General features: G+C 44.5%; 2 protein-coding genes across 2 annotated transcripts in view; one reads left to right on the top strand and one right to left on the bottom strand.

Annotated features, from left to right (window-relative positions):
- Positions 1-10,953, bottom strand: part of LOC122185228 — a 29,253-nt gene extending 18,300 nt beyond the window's left edge. The window contains exons 1-5 of the mRNA XM_042880808.1: positions 10,687-10,953; positions 9,309-9,399; positions 7,887-8,046; positions 6,106-6,233; positions 4,895-5,127 (exon numbers count right to left, since the gene is read on the bottom strand). Of these exons, the coding sequence (XP_042736742.1) occupies positions 4,895-5,127; positions 6,106-6,233; positions 7,887-8,046; positions 9,309-9,399; positions 10,687-10,953 (879 nt within the window). The remainder of the gene's footprint in view (positions 1-4,894; positions 5,128-6,105; positions 6,234-7,886; positions 8,047-9,308; positions 9,400-10,686) is intronic.
- Positions 10,954-13,181: 2,228 nt separating this feature from the next.
- On the top strand, positions 13,182-18,071 carry LOC122185227 (2-epi-5-epi-valiolone synthase-like). Its single transcript, XM_042880807.1, has 5 exons — positions 13,182-13,321; positions 14,538-15,171; positions 16,087-16,320; positions 17,008-17,260; positions 17,971-18,071. Exons 1-5 carry the CDS (start codon positions 13,182-13,184, stop codon positions 18,069-18,071), a joined length of 1,362 nt encoding a protein of 453 aa, XP_042736741.1.
- Positions 18,072-21,707: the final 3,636 nt, after the last annotated feature.

Below are 21,707 nucleotides of genomic sequence, written 5' to 3'. Positions count from 1 at the left end.
TGTGAAGGAAAATGATGTTTCTTTAATGTAAAAAAATGCTTTGGGTGGCTCATCAACAGAGGATAAAAGAGAACTGGCTTCTATCATCTAATTGGATTTTCAGAAATGTGGCACACCTTCCCTCCAAGCAGGCTGCTGATGATAATGTATAAAAGTGTTGATGGATGACCAGATGGGAGCCTTTACAGCCTTCTCCTGTGGCTGTTAATGCACTCGCTGCCCAAGAGGCTGCTATGGAATATTTCAGATTCCATCTGGGACTATTTAACTGCATCTGTGTGCGTTGCAATGAAACAACGGCTCATCCACCTATCTCAGGCAAGCATAAATGCTTTCAAGTCTTGGCATTTCAAGTGAAAAGAGAAACAATTATGTTTTCCAGAACTCACTGTTTCTACCACAACTTTTAACAGCAGTTCTTGAGTCCAGATTTCCCTTTTGTGTTTGGAGACATTGTGTACAATGAGTGATGAGCGATCCCCTGAGGTGTACGAGAGAAAGCATCAAGAACAAATGGCAATGGAATATTTGAAAAACTAATTTGTTTTCAGGAGTGAGGTTGATAGTTCCAAACAGAGATTTCAGGAACCTTTCAGAAACAGAATGCACACTGTTCTGATGAGAAAATAGCATGGAGTGGATCACTGAAGCTCTGAATTATTCTATTTTGCAAACTGGTGTCATTATGAGCTTGTTAGTGGGTAAGAAATGAAGCTCGTTTCCCTCTTGGGCGATACTGGTGGAAAGCAGCAGAGACATTTTTGATGTGGGGAAGAACATCTTGTATCAAACCACAACTCAGCCAGTCTGCTCAATGTCACTGCTTCAGGAGGGGTCAGAGGATGGAAGCTGGGAGGAGGAAAGAAAGATTAGAGGTCTCATTCTCCAGAGAGAAGAGCCAAAGCAAATTCAAGCGATTACCATGACTTATCACTACTTTCTGACTTGTAACCTTCCTGGGTGGAGGAGGTGGGGGGCAGGTTTTCAGAAGCAGATGTGGCAATCTCTAAACATATGCTACTACTGCTCTGTGCTATGGCTCCCTAATGAAAAAGAATCTCACTTTTATGCAATGGCTTCATTAGGTCCATATGGAGTTGTGTAGCTCCTAGGATATTTGTTGGACATCTTGTTTCAACCCTCTTTCTGTTCTGCCTACCTGCTCACAGCTTATCCCTTTCTTATCTACCTTCTCATGCAGCCAAACCATCCTTCAGCATCACAGCTCTCAGCCCAGGAGGACCCCTGTGCTCAGTGTGCATCTAGCACAAGCCTGTGTTATCCTTGCACTGCTGGAAGGTGTTTCACTTCAGCCGCTTTGAGTCCTGAAGAAACAGCCTCAAATTTCACTTGTCACCTTCCATTTCCTCCAAATCAAGCCCTCTGCAGTCTCCTACTCTAATTACATTCTTTGTGTGTTGCAGAGCTTTGCAAGACACTAATATGTGTTGTGACAACTTGGGGGTGGATTTTAGATTTCAAGGTTTAGGCAAATAGGTCCATTTTGTATAGTCCATGTTACACCACACAGCTTCCACGTGCAGCCCCAAGTATCCTGTTTCATATACCCCAAACATGTATGGAAAAGTCAGATGTCTAAGGCAGCTGAAGCAGAACTAGACATTTACATATGAATGCCTGAAACACTCCCTTCGAGTTCACACTGGGACCTCCCAGCAGGTCCAAGTGCAGAGCTTCAAGCTTGAAGCAGCAATGCAGTGATGGAGAGAGCAGGAGAGCTCACTGCTACTCCTCTCAAAATGGGATTGACCATCTTTTTCTTCTCTGTGGGACTGAGCAGATCGTGCCTGCTCCTGCCTGGGACCTCACAGCACGTCAGAGGTCCCTTTGTCCTTTGCTAAGGGAGAGGCAGAGCCCAAACATCTCCAACTGTGAGGAAAACTGAGATCCAGAAGGAAATAATCTGCCTGCAAAATATCCTGCTGAAACTAATTTCCTGAATGTTTACAGTGCAATCCTTGCTCCTTGCTACAGAGGCATCATAGATGGTAACAGATGGCAACAAGAAATGTCTTAATTCAGAGCAAAGTTGGCTAAAATTAATGCTTTTACTTACAGTGAATCATTAACTTCCTTTTGGATTGGAAAAGAAGGGAAAAAAAAAAGAACTTGTAGCACTGCATTGCACAGAAGAGACGCAGCAAAAGCCAGCACAAGAAGGGCACAGCAACACTGTTGACAGATACAGCAAAAGATCAGGGAGAGGACATCCTGAATAAAAACATGAATGAATCTTCTGGCAGACTGAAAGAAAACCTGATTGCAGCTCAGATCAGAGACAACGTGCTCTCATAAGGCACATACAAACTCAATCAGACACAAACGACTGTCCAGTTCCTTTGAAATGGATCACAGTCAGCATATTTGTAATAAAGATGTACTCAAAACTTATTACCTTCCCTACGCTGTGTTCTTGACCTAAATGCAATAGCAATCCATCCTTAGAGTACACAGAATACATGAAGAAGTACAGCTTCCTTTTAAAACACCATTAGAATATTTTACTGTATGTGGACATACACTCTTGTTACTCCTAAATGCTATTCTATTGAGTACAGTTTATATTCACCGGCAAAGCTAAATCTCTGGGGAAGCCAGAGAGGGAATGCAATTTCTAGTAATAACAGCTCACAACAGTGAATACTATCCACTTATCCCCACAATTTCCAGCTATTTTGGACTCCTTTCTGAATTAACCTTTCATATCAAAAGGAGCAATTCTGCACACTAGAGACTCCGACACAATTTCATGCATAATTTATTCACTCAGTTCAACATTAAACGCAGAGTCCTTGACTTTGTCAAGGTGGATTCTGTTGGCAGACTTCACAAGCAGCAAAACAGGAGAAATGAGATCTGCAGCTCAACCTCTTCACCTATTCTGTCTGGTAAAAGGAGGGAAGAAAGGAAAAAAGAAACCCCCGGCATGCTTACACAATGCCTTGCAATCAGCAGAATCTGCTGCAAACACAGTGCTATTTTCTGTGTTGTGCCTTCGATTTTAAAGTGGAAGGATCGAAATCATGGATGGGAATAATTTGCTGGTAGTTTGCATTCCCCACAGGGTTTAATCCTGCTTTCACTGTTCCACAAAACGTCTACTGGGAATTAAAGGGAGCTGTTTGGGAGGGATCAGACCCTTTGCTAACAGCTGATGCAAAGCAAGGCATGTTGCTCAGGCACAGCACTTCAGATTTAAGCAGCTTGTTGGGAAAAGATTTTAAACACTCTGGTTCAGCACATGCCGGCCCTACTACCTGCAGTTGGGATCAAATCTCTTTAATCTCTCCATGACTTTTGGCAGCATTACCCATTTCTGCTTTATTTCTGCTTTCTCTCCCATCTAAGCTGGTCTTCTCTAGGGGAAAAGCAGAGCACTACTCACAGCCTGAGCCTCTTCCATGTGTTGCCACAATGGTGGCCCTGCACCAGACAGAACCCAATGACCCCAGCGCATAAAGACCCCAGAGAGGCCACCAAATGTGTCCCTTCATCATTTACAGTCATTGCAACCAGAGCCCTAGAGGCCAAGTAATGCAATTCTGATTATCGTGGTGCCAATGATAAAATATCTGTCAGATTAAGCAACACAAGTTCAGAGGCCAGCGTGGAAATCCTTCCAGAGAGAAACATCCCAGTGCAGAGATCTCACCAGCCAAACATGAGCATCTCAAAGAGATGTTGGAAGCCCCAAGAACCTGTAGAACTGGGGTCAGGACGTGCCTGCACTTTGCAATCAGAGGCTATAAAATCAATTGCAACATCGTGTGTTAAGGATTTAATTTTCATGTCTTTGCTCCCTTCTTTAATCCCTACACAGCATGTACTCTGCCTGCCTCTAGATATTTCAATTCAGTCACAGTAAGTCAGTTGCACAGAATGGGCACTAGAGAGCAACAGCAATTCAATTAATTTCACACTCACTGCAGGGAGCTGGGATTTTAAATGCTGCACATTGCAGGTGATCTGTAACATTTCATTTATTCACATACTTGGCAAAGCTCTTTGTTTCTTTCTTATCAAACTTGGAGGTCATGAAAGCCAGAGTCTAGGGAGCTCCTGGCCACCTCATTTTGGAAAAAAAAAAAAAAATTAAGATACTTGTTAATGGAAATAAAGTTACAATCAGGCTCACAATGACACGTCCAGATTGAAGATGGAATCATCTCAAATTGGTTTGCAACGATGATAGAAATGCCTTGTATTTAATGAACCTGGTATTGGCTTCTCATGTTGGTACTCTGGACCTGCAGCAATGCCATAGAGATCCATAAAATAGAATTAAATGTGAAACTCCTCCAGCTTGATCCACAAGATTCTCTTGTTCTTGGGACAAAGTCACTACTCAGAATGAAACACATTTATCTAATGTGTCTGTACATCTTAAGCTTATTACGTTGCTCTGGAAGTGAAAAACCCAGGGTCCAACTCCTCGTGGTGTTATCACTGGGAGGAAAACAATGATGGGCTGTGGGTGATTTACAGACATCTTCAGGACTTTCCCATTGTTGGGAGCACTGGGGCACCTCCAGCAGTGCACAGTTATGTTTGGAATTAGAGACCCCAATCCAATGAGCAGCCAAGTCAAATAAAACTCTGCCACCATACCTAAATTTAAAGGATTCCTGTGGTCAAAAATCTGTAGTATTTTGGTTAAGAAGGAAAACAAGCTATTTCGTGTGACAGAGCCTCACCATGCATGATCATGAATAAGAAATAACTCCAGTGCAAGGTTGTGTTCACTTATTAGCGAGTGAATTAGGGTCACCACTCAGAAACCTGTGGGCAGGAAATAGTACAAGCTGACCCTGCCCAAACCTCCTTAATCTGCTCTGAACAAGAGCTCCCAAATTCCCCTTCCAACAGACTTTACCTCCAACGTGTCTGCTATCGGTCCCACTCGCATGCTTATCTTTTCACCATCTGAAGAATAATCAAATGCTTCTTGGCTGTTCACTCCGAGATACGGCACTTCTGCACATGCAAAGATTTTGCCATCATCTGGCAATTCTTCTGCGATAGCAAGGATACTGTAACCTTTAAGCTTGCCAATTAATAAAATCTTCCTGGCTCTGATCAGATGAATAAACATCCTAAAAATGTGGCCTGCGGAAAGACAAAAGTGAAAATATAAAAATAAAGCTCTAAGAAAGACAGTTCTTTGTTCACGATGAAAATTAGACGTACCTTTTAAGTCATCATTAAAATAAAATCACATCTTAAAACACTTTCAGATAAGGGTTTAACAACAGAATCGTTCCAAATTTTATCTAAAATGCAGCAAGAAGACAACAGAATAGAGGGACTAGTTTGAAATGTAGAACCTTTATCATCAATGCTGCTATTGTTCAAGTGCTTGTTAAATAGTGCTTGAAATATTGCATATTTTAACATTCCCCCCATATGAAAATGGCTTTAAGATGTCTCCATATTCTTTCTGGAACCCGGTTAAAAAAAATCACTACATTACCTTGCGTTTGCTCTTAGAGTCATTATCCCTAGACAGCACCATCATTTAAGAAATTTATCATCAGTGGTGTCCTTCGAACAATGTATTAGTGTAATACATTATAAGAGTACTTCACTGTGATGATGTATTACTCAAAGGATGGGAACATCTGGGAAGAATGAATCTAGGAATAGATTTAGTGTAATAAGCTTTATATGAGAATCGAAGCCTGAGTACTGCTATTTGAAAAGGTGAAGTGCTTGACCACAGACCACCTTCAACACTAAAGCACATAACACCCTAGCAGGCACCACCAAAACAAAACCAAGGCTTTCCCCCTCCCTGCAGTGAGGACAACCATCTCCTTTCTGCTCTGTAAGGGATGGGCATCATGAAGCATGATGAAGTAGAGAAGACAGAGAGCACTCATGAGCGCATGTGTGAGCATATATGAATGAGCACAAAGGTGTGGGGTGGGGGAGGGACAAAATGCATACAACAGGAAGGTTGGCACCGGCAGGAAAATCCCCGTTCTCTTTTTAAGAATTTTTTCACATTTTCTGAACTTTTCCATGGCATTCATCCTATCCCCACTCAAAACAGACTAGAATATGAGGAACTTTGTTGACACTGACTGGGAGCCATTTTATCATTTTGTTTGATCAACTTGCCATTCAAACAGCCTGAAGTGTCCTCTTGGAGTGGCTTAACTCTGGCTTTGGTTCCTCCAGCATCCCTTGAGCCATGGGCAGGTGACACTTTTCTGGAAAAAGAAATTTCAGTGTTATGGTGGCAACCAAAATCTGAATATCTCACAGAGTATAAGAGAAACAAAGAGGGAACTCCTGAAGAAAAAGTACCTCTGCTTAGGAGCATGTAAAAGCAGCGCAGAGACATCACAAATATCACTGAATTAGACTTCTAGGGGAGCCTGGCTCTGTAATAAGCAAGAGCAGATTGGCCATGACTCCTGGCCTTTCTGTGTTGGGTTGGGAAGAGGGGGCTGTGTGTCCAAGGAAGAACACACTCCAAGAGGAGCACTGCGTTCAAATCCAAATCTTTCCCATTGGTACCAAGCAAATGCCTACTGTCTGTTTCAGAGTAAACTGCTCCAGTTTCCAAGGCCAGGTTTTGTTTGGTGTGTTTATTTTCCAGCTGAAAAAAAGATTTCTTCTCAGAATGGGGCAAGAGGAGTAGAACCCTAAATTTTCTGCAAGAGAAAAGAAAAATCTTTTCTTCCCAAACTGCAAAGAGAACAGGGCACCTCCAGACACTATTTCACAGAACCCATGTCTGAGAGAAGTCTGGATAAAGTGAGATACTGCCTATTGCAGTGGGAAATAAAAAGATGACTGGAAAAAGTCCATAGCCTGAAGACAGATTAGATTACCGTATCTGAAGAAAGCAACCACCAGAAATGGCTGGTGATACTTCTGCAGGCCAGAATTTAGAGTCATTTGAGCTTTTTTATCCCTCCCTCTTCTCCTCCCACCACTCACCAGTAAAATGAGAAAGAATTCATAACCCGTGTCAGCCACACTCAGATAATCCAAGTCTTAAAGAGTAGAACATTTCATATAACCTCTTTTCTGCCCCTCACAAATGCTTTAACAACTTTAATAAGATAATGTATAGCTATTATCATACAGCAAGCGTAAGTCAAACAACTATCAGCTATTATTTCAGCAACAGAACGAACACTCAGTGTTCCCATAATCCACAGCCTGGAACAGTTTACACATTGTCAATTTAAGACAGAACTGGCTTTTTCCACATATCAGAATGTACACTGATAAATGGGAATTGTTCAGCAGACCCCACATGGCTGGGTAATATACTGAAAAAAAGGAGAAAAAAGAATAATGAGGGTTTCAGTTGGACTTCTGAATTAATGATACCTTAAATTAGTTTAATTAATTAGTTTAGTTAGCAGAGTTATTTAGTTAGCAGATTAATTAGTGTTTGTTGAGCGCTGGAGATAAAAGCTGCATTTAAAGGCTGTTATTATAGGGGCAGTCAGAGATTGTGATGCCGTTTTTCGTCATATTTTATTTATCCCAGCACTGGTTCAATCCAGGGTTTCCTTGGGTTTTTCAGCCAGCCCTTTCTGGAAGCTGGCTTGCTTATTTTTCCAAGAATCTGGTGCAATACTTTGCCATAGTTAGCAGCAATCAGGTAAAACAGCTCACACAACTTACAGCTAGACTTCTTGTTCTCACCTCCTCTCCTCAAGGCCATGGGTGCACTCAGACACACGTGTCAGTGCAAGTGTCACGATATATTTGAACACAGTCAACTCTCATTCTCCTTCTCTCCTCTGCTCTCCACATTTATGGCACATTTTGAACAGAGAATCTAGAAACATATTCATACAGTTGGAGAAGAAAAGCACAAAGTTATAAAAGAGGATCCATACCTCTTTGAAGTTGCCATTGCAACCAAATAAGGGTCCAGTCCAAGGGCAACAAGAAGAGCTTTCTGTAAGTAATTCTTGAGTTGTTCAGGTACACGAGGATCATTGAGGGCTATTTCTTGGGCTTTAAGAAGGTTCTCTGCAATGCTTCCCATTGGGGTTTCTGAAATGGAAAAAGAAAGAACAGTGATAACTGTTCAAATCAGCAGACATTTAAACCAGAAGTCATACATAGTACAGGTTTTTGAACGAATATGGAAACAGCCATGGAAAGTTTCTCAACCTGAAAAGAATACACACTTCTAATTCACTTCTCTTTGGCTCCCGGTGAGCTGTGACAACACAGAGTGAGATCTGAAAAATTCCCCATTCCTCAAGTGTCAGAGCACGTGTGGGGTTATGAAAGCACCGGTGAGAGCAGCTCTGAGGCACATGGCAAACAAGCTGTATGCACACCCAGGGTGGAGAAATTGCCCCTGGCAGGATTTTATTCTCTGTGGCAGAAAAGCTGCTGAAAACAAAGTGATGCAGGCCAGAGCCACCATCAAGGACATGTTTCCTCAGGAGGACTGGCCCAAACCAGCCCAGCAGCTGTGGGGCCATCCACGACACATACCTCCGATTTCTCCCTTCTCCATTTCTTTTCTATCTACCCAAAATGCCATCCTGGATGCACTCATCAAACATTGGGTCTCACTGGTGTCCTACCTACTGTCATTGCCTTGCTGACGATCTGGTGTTAACCTCTAGCCAAATGGGAGCAGGACAGAGTAACGTCATTTTATTTTTTTAATATCTTCTCTGTCTGAGGGGTTCAGGGGAAAAATCTGAGGTGGATACAGGAGCAACTCCACGTTCTCAACCAGAGATATGGGGATAGTCAGGTCTTCTCATTAAGGATGGAGCAACATTGAGCATCTCCTACTTCACATCTTTGGAAATGGGGAAAGGTCTAAACCTCCCCAAAGGGCTGCTTCTCAGAGCAAGGCATCTCAGCTTTCTGTAGATATTAAGAGAACAACACCGTTTTTTGGGACAACTTCAACTTATTTTCATTACCCAAGTTACAAACAATAGGAATGCGGACCAGGAAAATAAATAACACATGTTCATTTTACACGGGAATTGCCCTAATGGAGAAGACTTGGAGGTCACCTATACAGCACCATACTCCTGGCAGCAGCCCAACCTTACACAGAAGAAAAGCAGATTTTGAGTAGATAGAGCAGCCCCTGACTTACAGCTCATGTTGGTGTCTCACCATCAGGGGCAGCTCGCTCCTCTTTCAGCAATATCTAAATTAATGGTCAGTACAGAAGTAACGGCTGCTTTCCCAGACCTTGCTAGTTTGTTGACTTCAGCAAACCCCCCACAGCCCAGCTACGTGCTCTGTGACAACGCAATGTCTTTCTGCAACATTTTTACCACCTCCAGGCTCCTGCCACATGTCTGCAAGATGCTGGGCGTCAGGAGCTGCCTTCTCCATCTGCCCTGCCAAGCACTCCGAGGCTTCCTGCTAATTTAGCGGAAAAAACACGTGTTTATAATCCATGTCGGATTTCAGCAATCAACATGTTTCACTCCTGGATGAGTAACTGACAAGGGTGCACTGTCACTCAGGGAGGGGGAAAAGATTTAGCTCCAGCTGTTTTGTAACCTGTGTTATAACACCAACTGCAAGCATCACAAAGTGCTCCCAGACAGCAGCAACATGCAGTACATGCCAAAATCAACTCCACACCTCCACGCCAAGGATTATACAATCTTTTCAAGAAGTGCTGCCTTTTTTTTTTATTAATTTTTTTTTTTTTTTTTTTTTTTCAGCCCTGGTGATGCTTAGGGCCAACAGCAGAGGTCAGAATTGCCTTCGTTTATACAAGGGCCTGACAAGCTGGAGCAGAGCCTGAGACTGGCTGCTCTCAGGGTTCTGAGCAATAAGGTGAAGGAAAATTTTTGCAACTGCTTTTTTCCTGCCTAACTCCAGGGAAAGTCCTTCTGTTTTAGTGCACATCTCTGCAGCTGGACCATCATAAGCACTAAATTATATCACCTGGTTTCTTACCCGTGGTTCTATCTATGCACAGACATCTTCCCAACCTAATTGTGCATCATCTTCTTCCTGAATATAGGGAATGAAATCTACTCTACAGGTGAAACCAAACCTTTCCAGGATGGGTTTAGATGGTGTTTACTTGGATGGGGGGAGCTCAACCAGGAAAGAGGAGGATGTTGTACTCTTTGCAGGGAGTTGCCCAGTAAAAAGCATGGAGTGGTGACAAACATGCAAAAAACGAGTCTGAATTTGATAAAAGCTAAGCAAAGATGCTGCATTCAGAGATATGAGACTGAGTATTTCCCATCTGGGGCTATCCTTCCAGTCTTCACATTGATTGTGCAGCCCCAGTGTCGATTGGGAAGAGTGCTCCTGGCCATGCAGAGCACTGAAGCACCCCAGGTGCCTTTGGTAGGAGCTGCCTGGCACCAAACACCTGCAAATCTGATAAAACCTTGGGCATGGAAGCCTCATATTATCTTCCCAAGCAATTGGGAGTATGCCCAGCGTACTCAGTTACCAGAGCTAGCACAGAGGCTAAGGTGGCAGAAAACATACTGGTATAAAACAAGCATCTCAAGCATCAAAATTACAGCCAGATCTCCTCTTGCCACTGCAATGTCTACTCTCCAATTCACCATTCTCCCATTTCCTCATTCCTATTTCCCAGTTCAGATCTTTTCCTCCCACTTCAGATCCACACAGACCTTCCTCCACTGTTCAGCTCCAAACACTTCTCCCCACACATACCTTTCTCTCTTCCTTTCTGCCAAGCCACAGAGCCTGGGAGGCAGGTATGACACATCCCATGGTGTCCCCTCCTGGCATATCTCCTCTCCTGGAGGAACCCACCCAGTCTCCTGAGCTCTTCTTCTCACTCAAGGCACCAGAACCCTTTTGTACACCCAGTCCAACTGTCACCCTGGCTGTCTTATGGCACTCATGCCAGTTTTGCTTGTTAGGTAAAAATCTCTCCCTGCTCTCTGCCGGAGAAATCAGAAAGCGCCCATGGACCATCTTAGTCACCGGTTTGCAAACACAAGCTGCTAAGGGCTAAAGCATGCATGGAGGGCTGCAAGCTCCAAGCAGGAAGGTTACCTGCAGGACACTGCATGTTGCTTCTTGTCCTTCGATGTGGCAGTGTTGAGGTTCACCAGGTGAGCTCTTGAGCTTCTTGTTGCAATGCTGCACTGTGCCACGTTGGGCTGCTCCCGGACAGCTGTGAGATCAAACGGCGTCTGACGCTGGAGAAGAGGGGAAAAAAAAGCAACTTTCAGTGCCTGTGCTTTATGTAACAGCAGTGTTCACATCCGGACCTGGAGAAGCTGCTGGTTCTCAAGGAGATAATCAGCAATTTCATAATATAGCATAGACATGTCCCAGCTAAGCCATCAGGTGTGGAGCTGCAAATGCCCCAGGACTTTGAATCCCTGCTTATTTACAAGTGGCCTGTAGAGGAGGTTACCCCACACAGCAACCTGTGCATCTCCTGCCTGGGAGAAACACAACTCACATCCAAGTTTGTCCTATGGGCCACAGCTGCTACAGCTGGGCTGGCACAAGGAGGTGGCGGCCTTTGGCCACAACAAACAGATGAACGTTGGAAAATATGTTTGTCACCTTCTGAAATGAAATTCAAGTCATTTAGATGCTGCCTAAATAGATTAAAAAAATATAAACGGAAAATAAGTGAATGCTCAGGACAAAAGAGTAGAAGAAAAGCAAATAAAAGAAGTCCCAACACTCAGTAGATTGCTATTAATCAAAACAAATAAACAAGATGTAGAGGGCAGATCTCCTTGCATGCCTAAGATTATTCCAGTTTATAATTCAGTAAACAACAAACTGCATTAAACCTGCAGCCCCTGTAGAAAGAGATGCAAATTGTGTTTGTATTGGGAGTTAAAATTTCAGATGAGTATTTGATAAACAGGCTAAGAGCTTTAACATGCCACCTATTCCTCCCTCCTCTAGCTTTGGAGGTGACTTTGAGCATGTTGCTTCTCTTCTGGTGGACTCTGTTCTCCTATTCCATAAAATGGGGATAACATCTTATCCCTTCTGTGAAGTGCTTTGCCATCTGCAGATGAAGCCAGCAGAAGCTCTGTGCTAGGTGGTACTCCCTCCATGGAGCAGCAGTGCACGACTTCAGGGGAGTTTGTTCTTGCATCTCTTTCCCAAACTGAAATTCGATATAAATCTAAGTTCCTTGATGAGTTTGGCTACCATGAAGCCTTTAAAGCAACAAGACCTAGCTCTTGCTCAGCAGGCTCTTGAAGAACAATATTTCCCAGCCTCTGCTTTTACACCTGTGATCAATTTTCCTGGGTTTTCTTTCTGCTTTCGGAGGACAGATTTCTAAGAAATAGCTGAGGAGAAGGCAAAGTTGTACCTCCAGGCCTTGCTGTTGAAACCACGCCAGGGTCCCATCTTCTAGAGCCCTCCCCACAGCACCCCTGTGCCTTTGGGTTGGGGCAGTATGCTCTGCTCATCAGTGTAGGAGATCTGGCATCCTCTTAACACAGCTGAGTGAAAACTGCAGCATGAGCCCAGCAGATCAGGAGAAGGTTCTGTAACTCAGACCTAATTTATCCCTTTGTAGGGAAAGTTCAGTGCATTAGAGTCCCAGGGAAGCTGGGCAAATGAATCAAAGCTCTGCTCATCCCCCAAACAGCCCTTCAGGGATCAAACAGCCTCTGATTGCTTTTTGGAACCTGTAGCTATATCTGAAAACAATAAAAAAACTCTTTTCAGTGCTTAATGCAAAGCTGGGAATGGGAGCTCAAAGCAGCCAGTGTCAAACCAATCCCTGCGCTCCCGCTCCCATCTCCCTCTCATAAGAGCAGGTCAGAGCCCCAGAGTCTCCATGCAAAAAGAAGGAAGTTCCTTAACAGCACTGAAGATCACAGAATTTGCTTTCATAAGATCAAATTTGCTGTAGGGCATCATGTTAGGTATTAATCTACGGTCTCCCATTGTACTCCTCAGGCATTATAAAACTAGCTGATTATACAACCCCATCCCAGAGCCTGCACGTGTCTTCAGATGCTCCTCACACTCCTAACTCACGTCTCAGATTAGATAACCTTCGTTTTGTAATTGCTCTCCGTGCCACCTCCCCTTCCAACATCTGGTCACCTGGAGACTTTAAAAAGCACCTCAAAGTCACCAAGCTATGTGAGATCTCCTAGCAGAGGTTTGACTTTCCTAGAAACATGCCAGTGTCAGAAGAGGGTTTTGTACCGATGGCAGCAGCTGCAGCACCCAAGGAGCCCCAGCAGACAGACTTCCAGCTGGTGCGAGTCAAGAGCACGTGGTGCCGGGTCAAGAAAGGAGAAGCCCTTTCTGATCCCGAGGACAAGATCATTCTTTCCGAAGCAAAAATGTAAGTATAGGAGCTCACATTGCTCCCAGTACATTGGTGATAGGGCTGGACAGCTCTGGCTGTGCAAAGTGTGCTGTGTCCCCAGTGGGATGCACCTCAGCTGAGCTCTCTTTCAACAAGGGAATGGTCAGCTGCAAATTCTCTGCTGTTTTCATACAGCTGAGGGGCTGTGATTGGTGTTGGTTGCACCATCCAAAGCCAGTTCCACCAACTAACATCCAGAATTGCCATGTCTCTTAAGGGTCACATGCTGGAGATGAATGCAGGTGCAGCAAAATTACAAACTGAAGGCATAAGTTTGTGCATTAAAATGTGCACAATAATACTTCCAGTAATATTGTGTTTTAAAAGGTCAGAAGAATTTTTTGAAAGGTATAAATCCACACTGCTTTTCTTTAACACTTAAAAGAGTTAGGGTCAGATTCAGAGGGAGTTTGGTATCAAAGAAAGCAAAGTGCCCCCAAGACGCCATCCAAGAGGATGCTCAGGCATGTGGAAAGAAATCAGGCATGTGGAGAAACCTGATTATCCAATGAGCCATCCATTCAGAAAACAAGCTGAAGTTTCACAGAAACTTTCAATTTTTCTCCATCTGCAGATGAAGAATCTCATAAAATACACTTCACAGTTTCATTTTGTCCTTTTTTGCTATTATTAAGTAACTCTCAAATCTTTCCTGCTTTCTTTCCCTGTCTAGCAGCACTTCCTTTTTCTATCATGTTTGTTTTGAGAAGCATCAATTCACTCTTACCAATATATGGTAGAGAGCTTTCTGTGGAGGTTTGTGTGTGGGTGCGTGAAGGTAGATGGGAGTAAGTCAATTCTTGCCATCAAAATCTACCAGGAAGACAAGGTTTCCTTGATAAAATCTTTGAAAAAATGTTGAAAATCACTTCTCCTTTCCCTTCTGGGAAGCTGAAATTATTGGTCTGGGGTTTTCTGCTGTTTTGCTGACAGACGAGAACTGGAAGGGAAATTTCTTATTTCTTCAAACCTTATGGTTCTTTTCTGTCATTGTCACGTGGAATTTCATCCATCTGACTTTTCACTTAGATGTAATGAGGTTTATCCATCTTGCGGCCCCACGATTCTGCAGTGCACAGGCAGAGATGCCACACGTTCCCCACCTTTGGTTACCTCCTTAAACCAGTTCAGACATGCAGGGTATAAAAGAGAAATATAATGATTGCAAGCTATGTTTTCTCATCCTTGCTAGAGGTGAATGTGTCTCTGAAGGTGGGATTTCCTGGACAGTTGAAGCTCCCATCTATTTCTGCTACAAAGTGGTAGAAACAAACAACATTCTGGATCCCTCTAACACTACTCTTCTCTGGGGTCACATCACTGACACCCAGCAACTCGAGCTAACCACTGGTGGCAAAAGGAGGCTGAGGCGCTTTATCGTCATAGATGAAGTCGTGGATGAACTTTATGGCACCAAAGTCCGGCGTTACTTTGAAGAGAACAACGTGCAGCACAAAATCCTCGCCCTGCCTACCACAGAAGAGACGAAATCCATGGACCTGGTCTTGAACATCCTGCAAGAAGTTCAGAACTTCAGCATTGACAGGCGAACAGAGCCCATCATTGCCATCGGAGGAGGTGTTTGCCTGGACATTGTGGGGTTAGCTGCTTCCCTCTATAGAAGACGCACCCCTTACATCCGCGTCCCAACCACCCTCCTCTCCTACGTTGATGCCAGCGTGGGAGCAAAGAATGGAGTGAACTTCCTCCAGTGCAAGAACAAGCTTGGGGGCTACACCCCCCCAGTAGCTAGCTTTCTGGATAGATCCTTCATTCAGAGCATTCCCCGGCGACACATCTCCAATGGCCTTGGGGAAATCTTAAAGGTATGAACTCCTGCAACTGCAGCTTTTAAACCTGAAATAATGGTAAGATATTTGTCAGCATCTACAGCATTGTTTAGGCAGCCTCGTGGACTCCAAGGTGGGCCACCAAGTCTGCAATGGTGCTTGTAACTCTCTCTATATATCCATATAGTATATTTATATATACATATAGCTATATATCTACATAGCTATATGTGCCTACACAGTTACAGCCACTAAACTTGCTAAATTTTTCCTTTATACGCAATGTAAACAAACTCCCAAACTCAAAACCCGACAGACAAAAGGCACAACCAGGTAAGAAGGAGACTGATCCATAGCACATTTAAATGAACTGCTCACAAACGATTTGAGGCTCATTATTCTGGGGATTAATAATCTGCAAGATCATTCACACCTACCTCGAGGGGTATGATGATTGGGGTCAATCAATCTCCTACGAGACAAATTCTACTTCTAAAATTACCTGGGAAGTGCACTGTAAATGACTTTATGCCTGAAGAGCTTGGAAAACTTTTGATAAAGCAGAGTTCAAGCTGTTCAAGTGTATTAGAATAAAAGCTCATCAGCAGCATTTTTCTGTGTTTGCACTGTGGGAACTCCCTGAGGATGTCTGGAAACTTTTGGCAGGCACTGGGAAACCCAGTTTCCAATGCGGGAGAGCTGTAATGGCAGAGTCAGAAAGGGAGGAAAAAAATCCTTTCTGAACCCCACACATTCTGTACATTGCAGTACTTTCCCGACTTTCCTTCCCTAAAGAGTAGAATTTGCCCTTGTGCCAAATGCACAGGTATTTCTTTGCTAACATGTGATTACGTACAACTGTACTTCACTCTATTGAAACACTCTGTTGTCAGCAGCACATACAAGGATCATGTAGTTGTTTATGATTACCTCTTCTGTTCTTTAATCTAGATGGCACTCATGAAGCACAAAGGGCTGTTTGACCTGCTCAAGAACCATGGCAAATACCTGCTGGACACCAAGTTCCAGTCTTACAGTGGCTCTGCCAACCGTGGGGACGCTGCACTGCAGACCACCAGGATTGCCATTGAAACAATGCTGGAGGAGCTGGCTCCCAACCTTTGGGAGGATGACCTGGACAGACTGGTGGATTTTGGTCACCTTATAAGCCCAGAGCTGGAAATGGTGAGTGACAGGCTTCATGCTGCATTACTTCATTTAAAAAAAAAAAAAAAAAAAAAAGTCATATCCAAACAGCAACATGAAAACTTGGTGTAAATGTAGCTCAGCCAAACACAATAACTGAACAAACAATGGAAGAGCACCCAATGCAACCAGCCTGGTCCTGCTGGCTCAGGGAATACATTTTGCTGCCCCATTTCCCCCACAGCCCAGCTGTGTTTTCTATTCAGGAAGTTGCTATTGCTTTCTTGCCAAGCATTTACCAAGGCACAGAGGTGACCAGGTTTCAGAGGATCCATTAGAAACCACCTACTAACTATAGGAGTGCAAAGGCACAGAGACCACAGCCCATATTGCTGGGGGGAAAATTGCCACTGAGAAATGAGTGGGGAGATCCAGAGCTTATGCAAAATTCAGAGCTCTTCCCTCCATCCTACTGTGCACTTCATCAGTAATTTGAACAGGAGGAGAATTGGATCCCTGTGGGAGATATAACATGCCATTAATCACATGTAAAAGAGACCATCCTTTGCAAACCATAAGTCACAAAGTACTGACCCTCAGCATACACGTGCTACTGCAGCTCGGAGCTGAACGTTAATTTTCATGGGTTCTTTAGGAAATAAGTAGTTATTCAGATACTTGGCAACCCAACCTTTTTCTGCCACCTCCCCTTTGCTCCATTTTCAGAGGGTTTTGCCATCGCTGATGCACGGAGAAGCCGTGACCATTGATATGGCCTTCATGACCTACGTGGCCCATGCGCGGGGGCTGATCACGGCGGATGAGAAGGAGCAGATCATCCAGTGCATGAAGGGCCTGGAGCTGCCCGTGTGGCACGGCGCCTGCAGCTGGGCCCTCATCCAGACGGCGCTGAGGGAGCGCCTGCGGCACGGAGGGGGGCAGCCTCGCATGCCACTGCCCACCGGCCTCGGCGTGGCAGGTACGAAGCATGGGGATGTGCTGAAGAGCGCGCGATGGAGGCGTCTGTGATGCTTCCTTGGCATCTCAGCAATCCTGCTGGGAGGCTGAGCCCTCCTGTGTGAGTCCTAAGAATGGACCAAGACCCAGTGGGTCACGTCTGAGGGGAGGCATCGTGGCAGCCTACAGGTCCCTCATAAAGGCAGGCGCTGATCTCTGGTTGGATGTTACGGAAAGGTGGGCACAGCCCCAAGCTGCCGGAGCTCTGGGACATCTCTCTCAGCCAGAGGGTTTGAGTATGGAACCAGGAGTTGGATGCGCATTGGTTTTGCTATGCAAACCAACAGCCTAAACACAGTGCTAGGACATACAAACCATCAGTCATACAAGGAAAAAGACCCTTCATTACATTTGAAAATAGTTGTTAAGTTGTCCTTGCTGAAAGGAATTTAATGTCTATAACTAATTCTGGAAAGAAAAATATCTGTTCAGCAACTCAGGTGAGATATTCTTGCCTATAAGACATTAAAAAATCTGAATGCAGAAGCAATGCATAGGACCAGGCTGCAGCCTTACACCCATACCCAGAATATTTCCACCAACCTGTGCACTCACAAGAAACCAGGCTTTTATAAACTGCTCAGAGGAGCTGCCCTCCTCCTAGCAAACTATCATGAACAAGCAGGAGAAGCTTCCCTGGATACCCAGCTAACTCCAAGCTTTGTTTTACAGAGATATTCAATGACACCAGCGAGGAGACACTGAAAGGTGCCTACAAGCTGTGGGTTAAGGACTGCAGGACGGTGCTGGAGGAGGAGACAGCCACCCTGTGAGTGCTGCACAGTTTTGCCCAGCATCCTGCCTGCTCCTGGAGCTTCTCTGCTGCTGGGTGGGTGGGCAGGGCTGAATTTAAGGCAGAATGAATACAGCAGCATGAATTTGTGCAGACTTATGAAAGCCTCTGAGCTCTCTGAAGCAAGTATATCAGCCTAGTTTGCCTACTGTGATTGCTGTAGTTGGAAAGGAACTTGTTAGAGTTGTATTGTGCTCACAAAGAGATTACACACAGTCAAAACAACGCCCGTTCTGTAATTCTTAGTAGCTTTGTGTCTCCTTTGGTAGGAAGTGGGACTTGGTCCCTCCATTGGTTGATCCATGGCCTTGTCCAGCGCTGTCACACTGCTGCCCATTGGGGCCCTGCAGTCAATAGGTGTAGCAGTGGGCATTTTCACTGCAGGTGGGAAGGATCACCTGGGGCAGCCAAGAGAAGTCAGGGGACACCCAGTAAGTTTGTCACTTCTGAGCAGCCTCAGTACCACATCAAGGGTCCTGGCAGGCACTGGACAAGCAATGTATCACATGCTGATTGTGGAAAATGTAAAGGCAATGTCATCCTTCTCTCTGGAGGTTGAATCAAAAGAATCACAATCTACAAACAGCCTCTAAATTATTTACAGCGTTATTGTTTGTTTCTTTCTTTCTATCTTATCAGTTTGTGCTGATGTACTGGATTCTGTTTTGCTGAAGTAATAAAAGCTATTAATACTGGACAACTTTTAGAATAATGATTCCATTGCTGCATGCAACACTTGTTGTATATGTGCACATGCTCAAGAGACAGATTGATGAACATCCACTTCATCACTCATTGTGAACACTTAGAGACCTGAAGGCACTTCGGCCCCATGGGAGGCCAACTCTGCACAGCCCAACAGGAAGGAACCCAAAGAGCCACAACTTACATTCCCACCAGAAGCCCAACAAATAAGAGCCTTGATGCTGGTGATGGGGACACAGCTGTGGGTCACTGCCAGCTGTCCCCATACACAGCTGTAACAACACATCACAGGAGCCAGAGCTCAATTAAGACTGAAAAAAACAACACCAATTATTATTTTATCATCCTCCTCCTGCAGGTGACAGAATACAATCAACCTCTGACACGCTTGGTTGCTTAGCAGCAGACAGCCATGTTTTTAATTACATACTAAAATATGCTAAGAAACATAAAAAGGCTGTGTGACTAATATGTGTATATCAAGAAAGGCATGTGACAGCAACTAAATTGCTTCAGCATCTGATAAAGAGTGCCTCTGCCAGGCTTGTCACTGAAAGATCAGGGGAAGGAGGCAGAAAATATTATTAATAAAGCAGGAGCTTTTTAAAATACACCTCATTGCATGGAATGCATTTGTGTGTGCGCATGCACGTCTAGTATGAATTTATTTATTTTCATTTATTCAGCTTTAATTCCTGCTTTTCAAATTGAACTATCATCATTAAACCTAGAAACACCTTATTTTCCCATTACCTTCCATGGTGCATTGCTCCAAGATACAGAAAGTCATGCGGGACCCAGCTGCACTCTGCCCAACACAAGTTCTTCATAGAGCTGTTTGCACGACATTGCATCGGTGGTGAGAGAGCCTTTGGGGATCCTTTACTACCTGCATGTTCCGAAGCCACTTCTGCCCCATCTGTTTGCTCTGCAAACTGCTTCTCAGCTGTTCTCAGGGCTCTGGTACATGTTAATGACCAACTGTACAACAGTTATTGTAACTATCAATAGCAGTATTCAATGTACCCTATGTAGAACAGGGTTCAGGCCGGGGATCTGGAACAGATGCAGAAAGAATCTGGCTAAATGTATTTAAATTGGCTGAGCAAACATCTCCGAGCACAGCAGCTGTGGGTCTGCAGGCACTGAGGTGCAGCCAGCATCGTTACTGAGCTCTAAGCCCACTGAAGAAAGCTGCCCTCATTAAAACTGCACACCCACTGTTCCCTCTGCTTTAATCAATGTCCAACATTCCATCCAAATAGGACAGGGGGACACCAGGCAGTCCCTTGGGAGGAAAGCATGACATGGGAATGCAGCACTGCATGGTCCAGCCCTGCAGTTCAGAATCCCAATGCCCACATAGTTGGGCTTCCCTGCAAGCCAGACCCTACCTGTGCTGGCAACTTCTTCCATCCATTGTCATCTCCTGTACAGAATTTTTCAGGCTTGTCCAAAGGAAATAAAAGGCTCCTAAGGAGCACTGATGCCATCTTTCACTGGAATAGACTGACCAACTTCTTACAGCTATTAACCCAGCCAAGTTCTCTTCCTACTACTCTCGCGGTTCTGCAATCCAGCCACAATGCATGAAGATAGCAGAGCTGGTCCCACCACCACCAGCAAGAAATGAACTCCCAAAATACTGACAGAGTTGATTCCATGCAAGCCAAAATACACCAAACCACTCAACTTAACTCAGAAAAAGCCATCCTGTGTTTGACACCCAAACTGACCATTGCAGAACTACACCACCACATCCTAACAGTGAACTGAACTTCTAAAGGGACAGCCCTACAAAGCCTGTTGGAAGCACTCGCATCATCTAACTCAAATATCCTCTGCAAAGAGTGTGCAGCACTTTTCTGCTTCTTCCTAGCAAAGTCAGGTGGATTGATTTGTTTGCAGATTAAATTAACTTGAATTAACAAGCATTTTGTGTACCTCAATAGACAACGGATTTTCAGGGGGCCAATTTCAAAAGTTCCGTTCATTTTGTTGTAATTATTTCTGGCTCAAAAGCCCTGAGATGACACATTAACTACACCTGCTGCTACAGCAACGTCCACAGAGAAGGTGAGGACTGCACGGTGTGAGCACAGCCTGTGGAGGAACAGGACTGGGATGGATGAGAGCAACATCTGCGACAGGAAAGCCATGAGGGTGGAAGACAAAACAAATGTTGTCTCCTCATCAGTGCTGGCTGTAGCTCCAGGCGTGACCCAGGAGGTTTTGGGGGTGAGCAGCAGGAAGGCTGTGCAGGGGATGTGGCCCAGCAGCAGTGACAGTGGGACAGATGTGGGTGTCCCAAGGCATTGCCAAGCCCCATGCCTGGCATGTGGGAGCTGGTGGTTGTGGTCTGGGCAGATGGCCCCTTGGGGTAGGAGGCCAATGAAGGGGACAGACAGAATGACACACATCCACATTTTGTTCTTTACACTGGGCCACAATTTTGGGTCAATCTGGTAGACAGGTTTTAGAGTTAAACATTGCTTTTAGCATGTATTTCCCAAGCGGGATCTGTTCCATGGCTCCAGCCCCTGATGCTACAGCAATACACACACAACTGGACAGCCCTGGTGCAGCCAGATCTGCAGGGTGACACCAGGCACATGGAGACTCTCACTGCCAGGCCATGGACACAGGAGCACAGCTGGGACTTCAAACGCACAAAGAAATCAACAAGGTTCACTTACACAGAAAACGAGTGGCTTACACACACGTATGTGAAAAACCAAATGCTTTAATCCATCTATCAAGAACAACAGTTCAAATTATTTCATTGGATACATTAATATTGATCCATAATTTACAGTGCTATGGACCATACACAAATTATTGCTGCAGTCAACAGCAGATGAATATCAACATTACAGTACCAAGCATTATAGCAAGAGGCAGTAATTAATGT

Source organism: Lagopus leucura, unplaced genomic scaffold, assembly GCF_019238085.1.
Source record: "Lagopus leucura isolate 7727_CA_CO unplaced genomic scaffold, USGS_WTPT01 Super-Scaffold_100028, whole genome shotgun sequence".
Taxonomy (NCBI): domain Eukaryota; kingdom Metazoa; phylum Chordata; class Aves; order Galliformes; family Phasianidae; genus Lagopus; species Lagopus leucura.
Note: the sequence above shows the minus strand (reverse complement) of the source record. Positions and strands in the feature narration are given on the sequence as shown.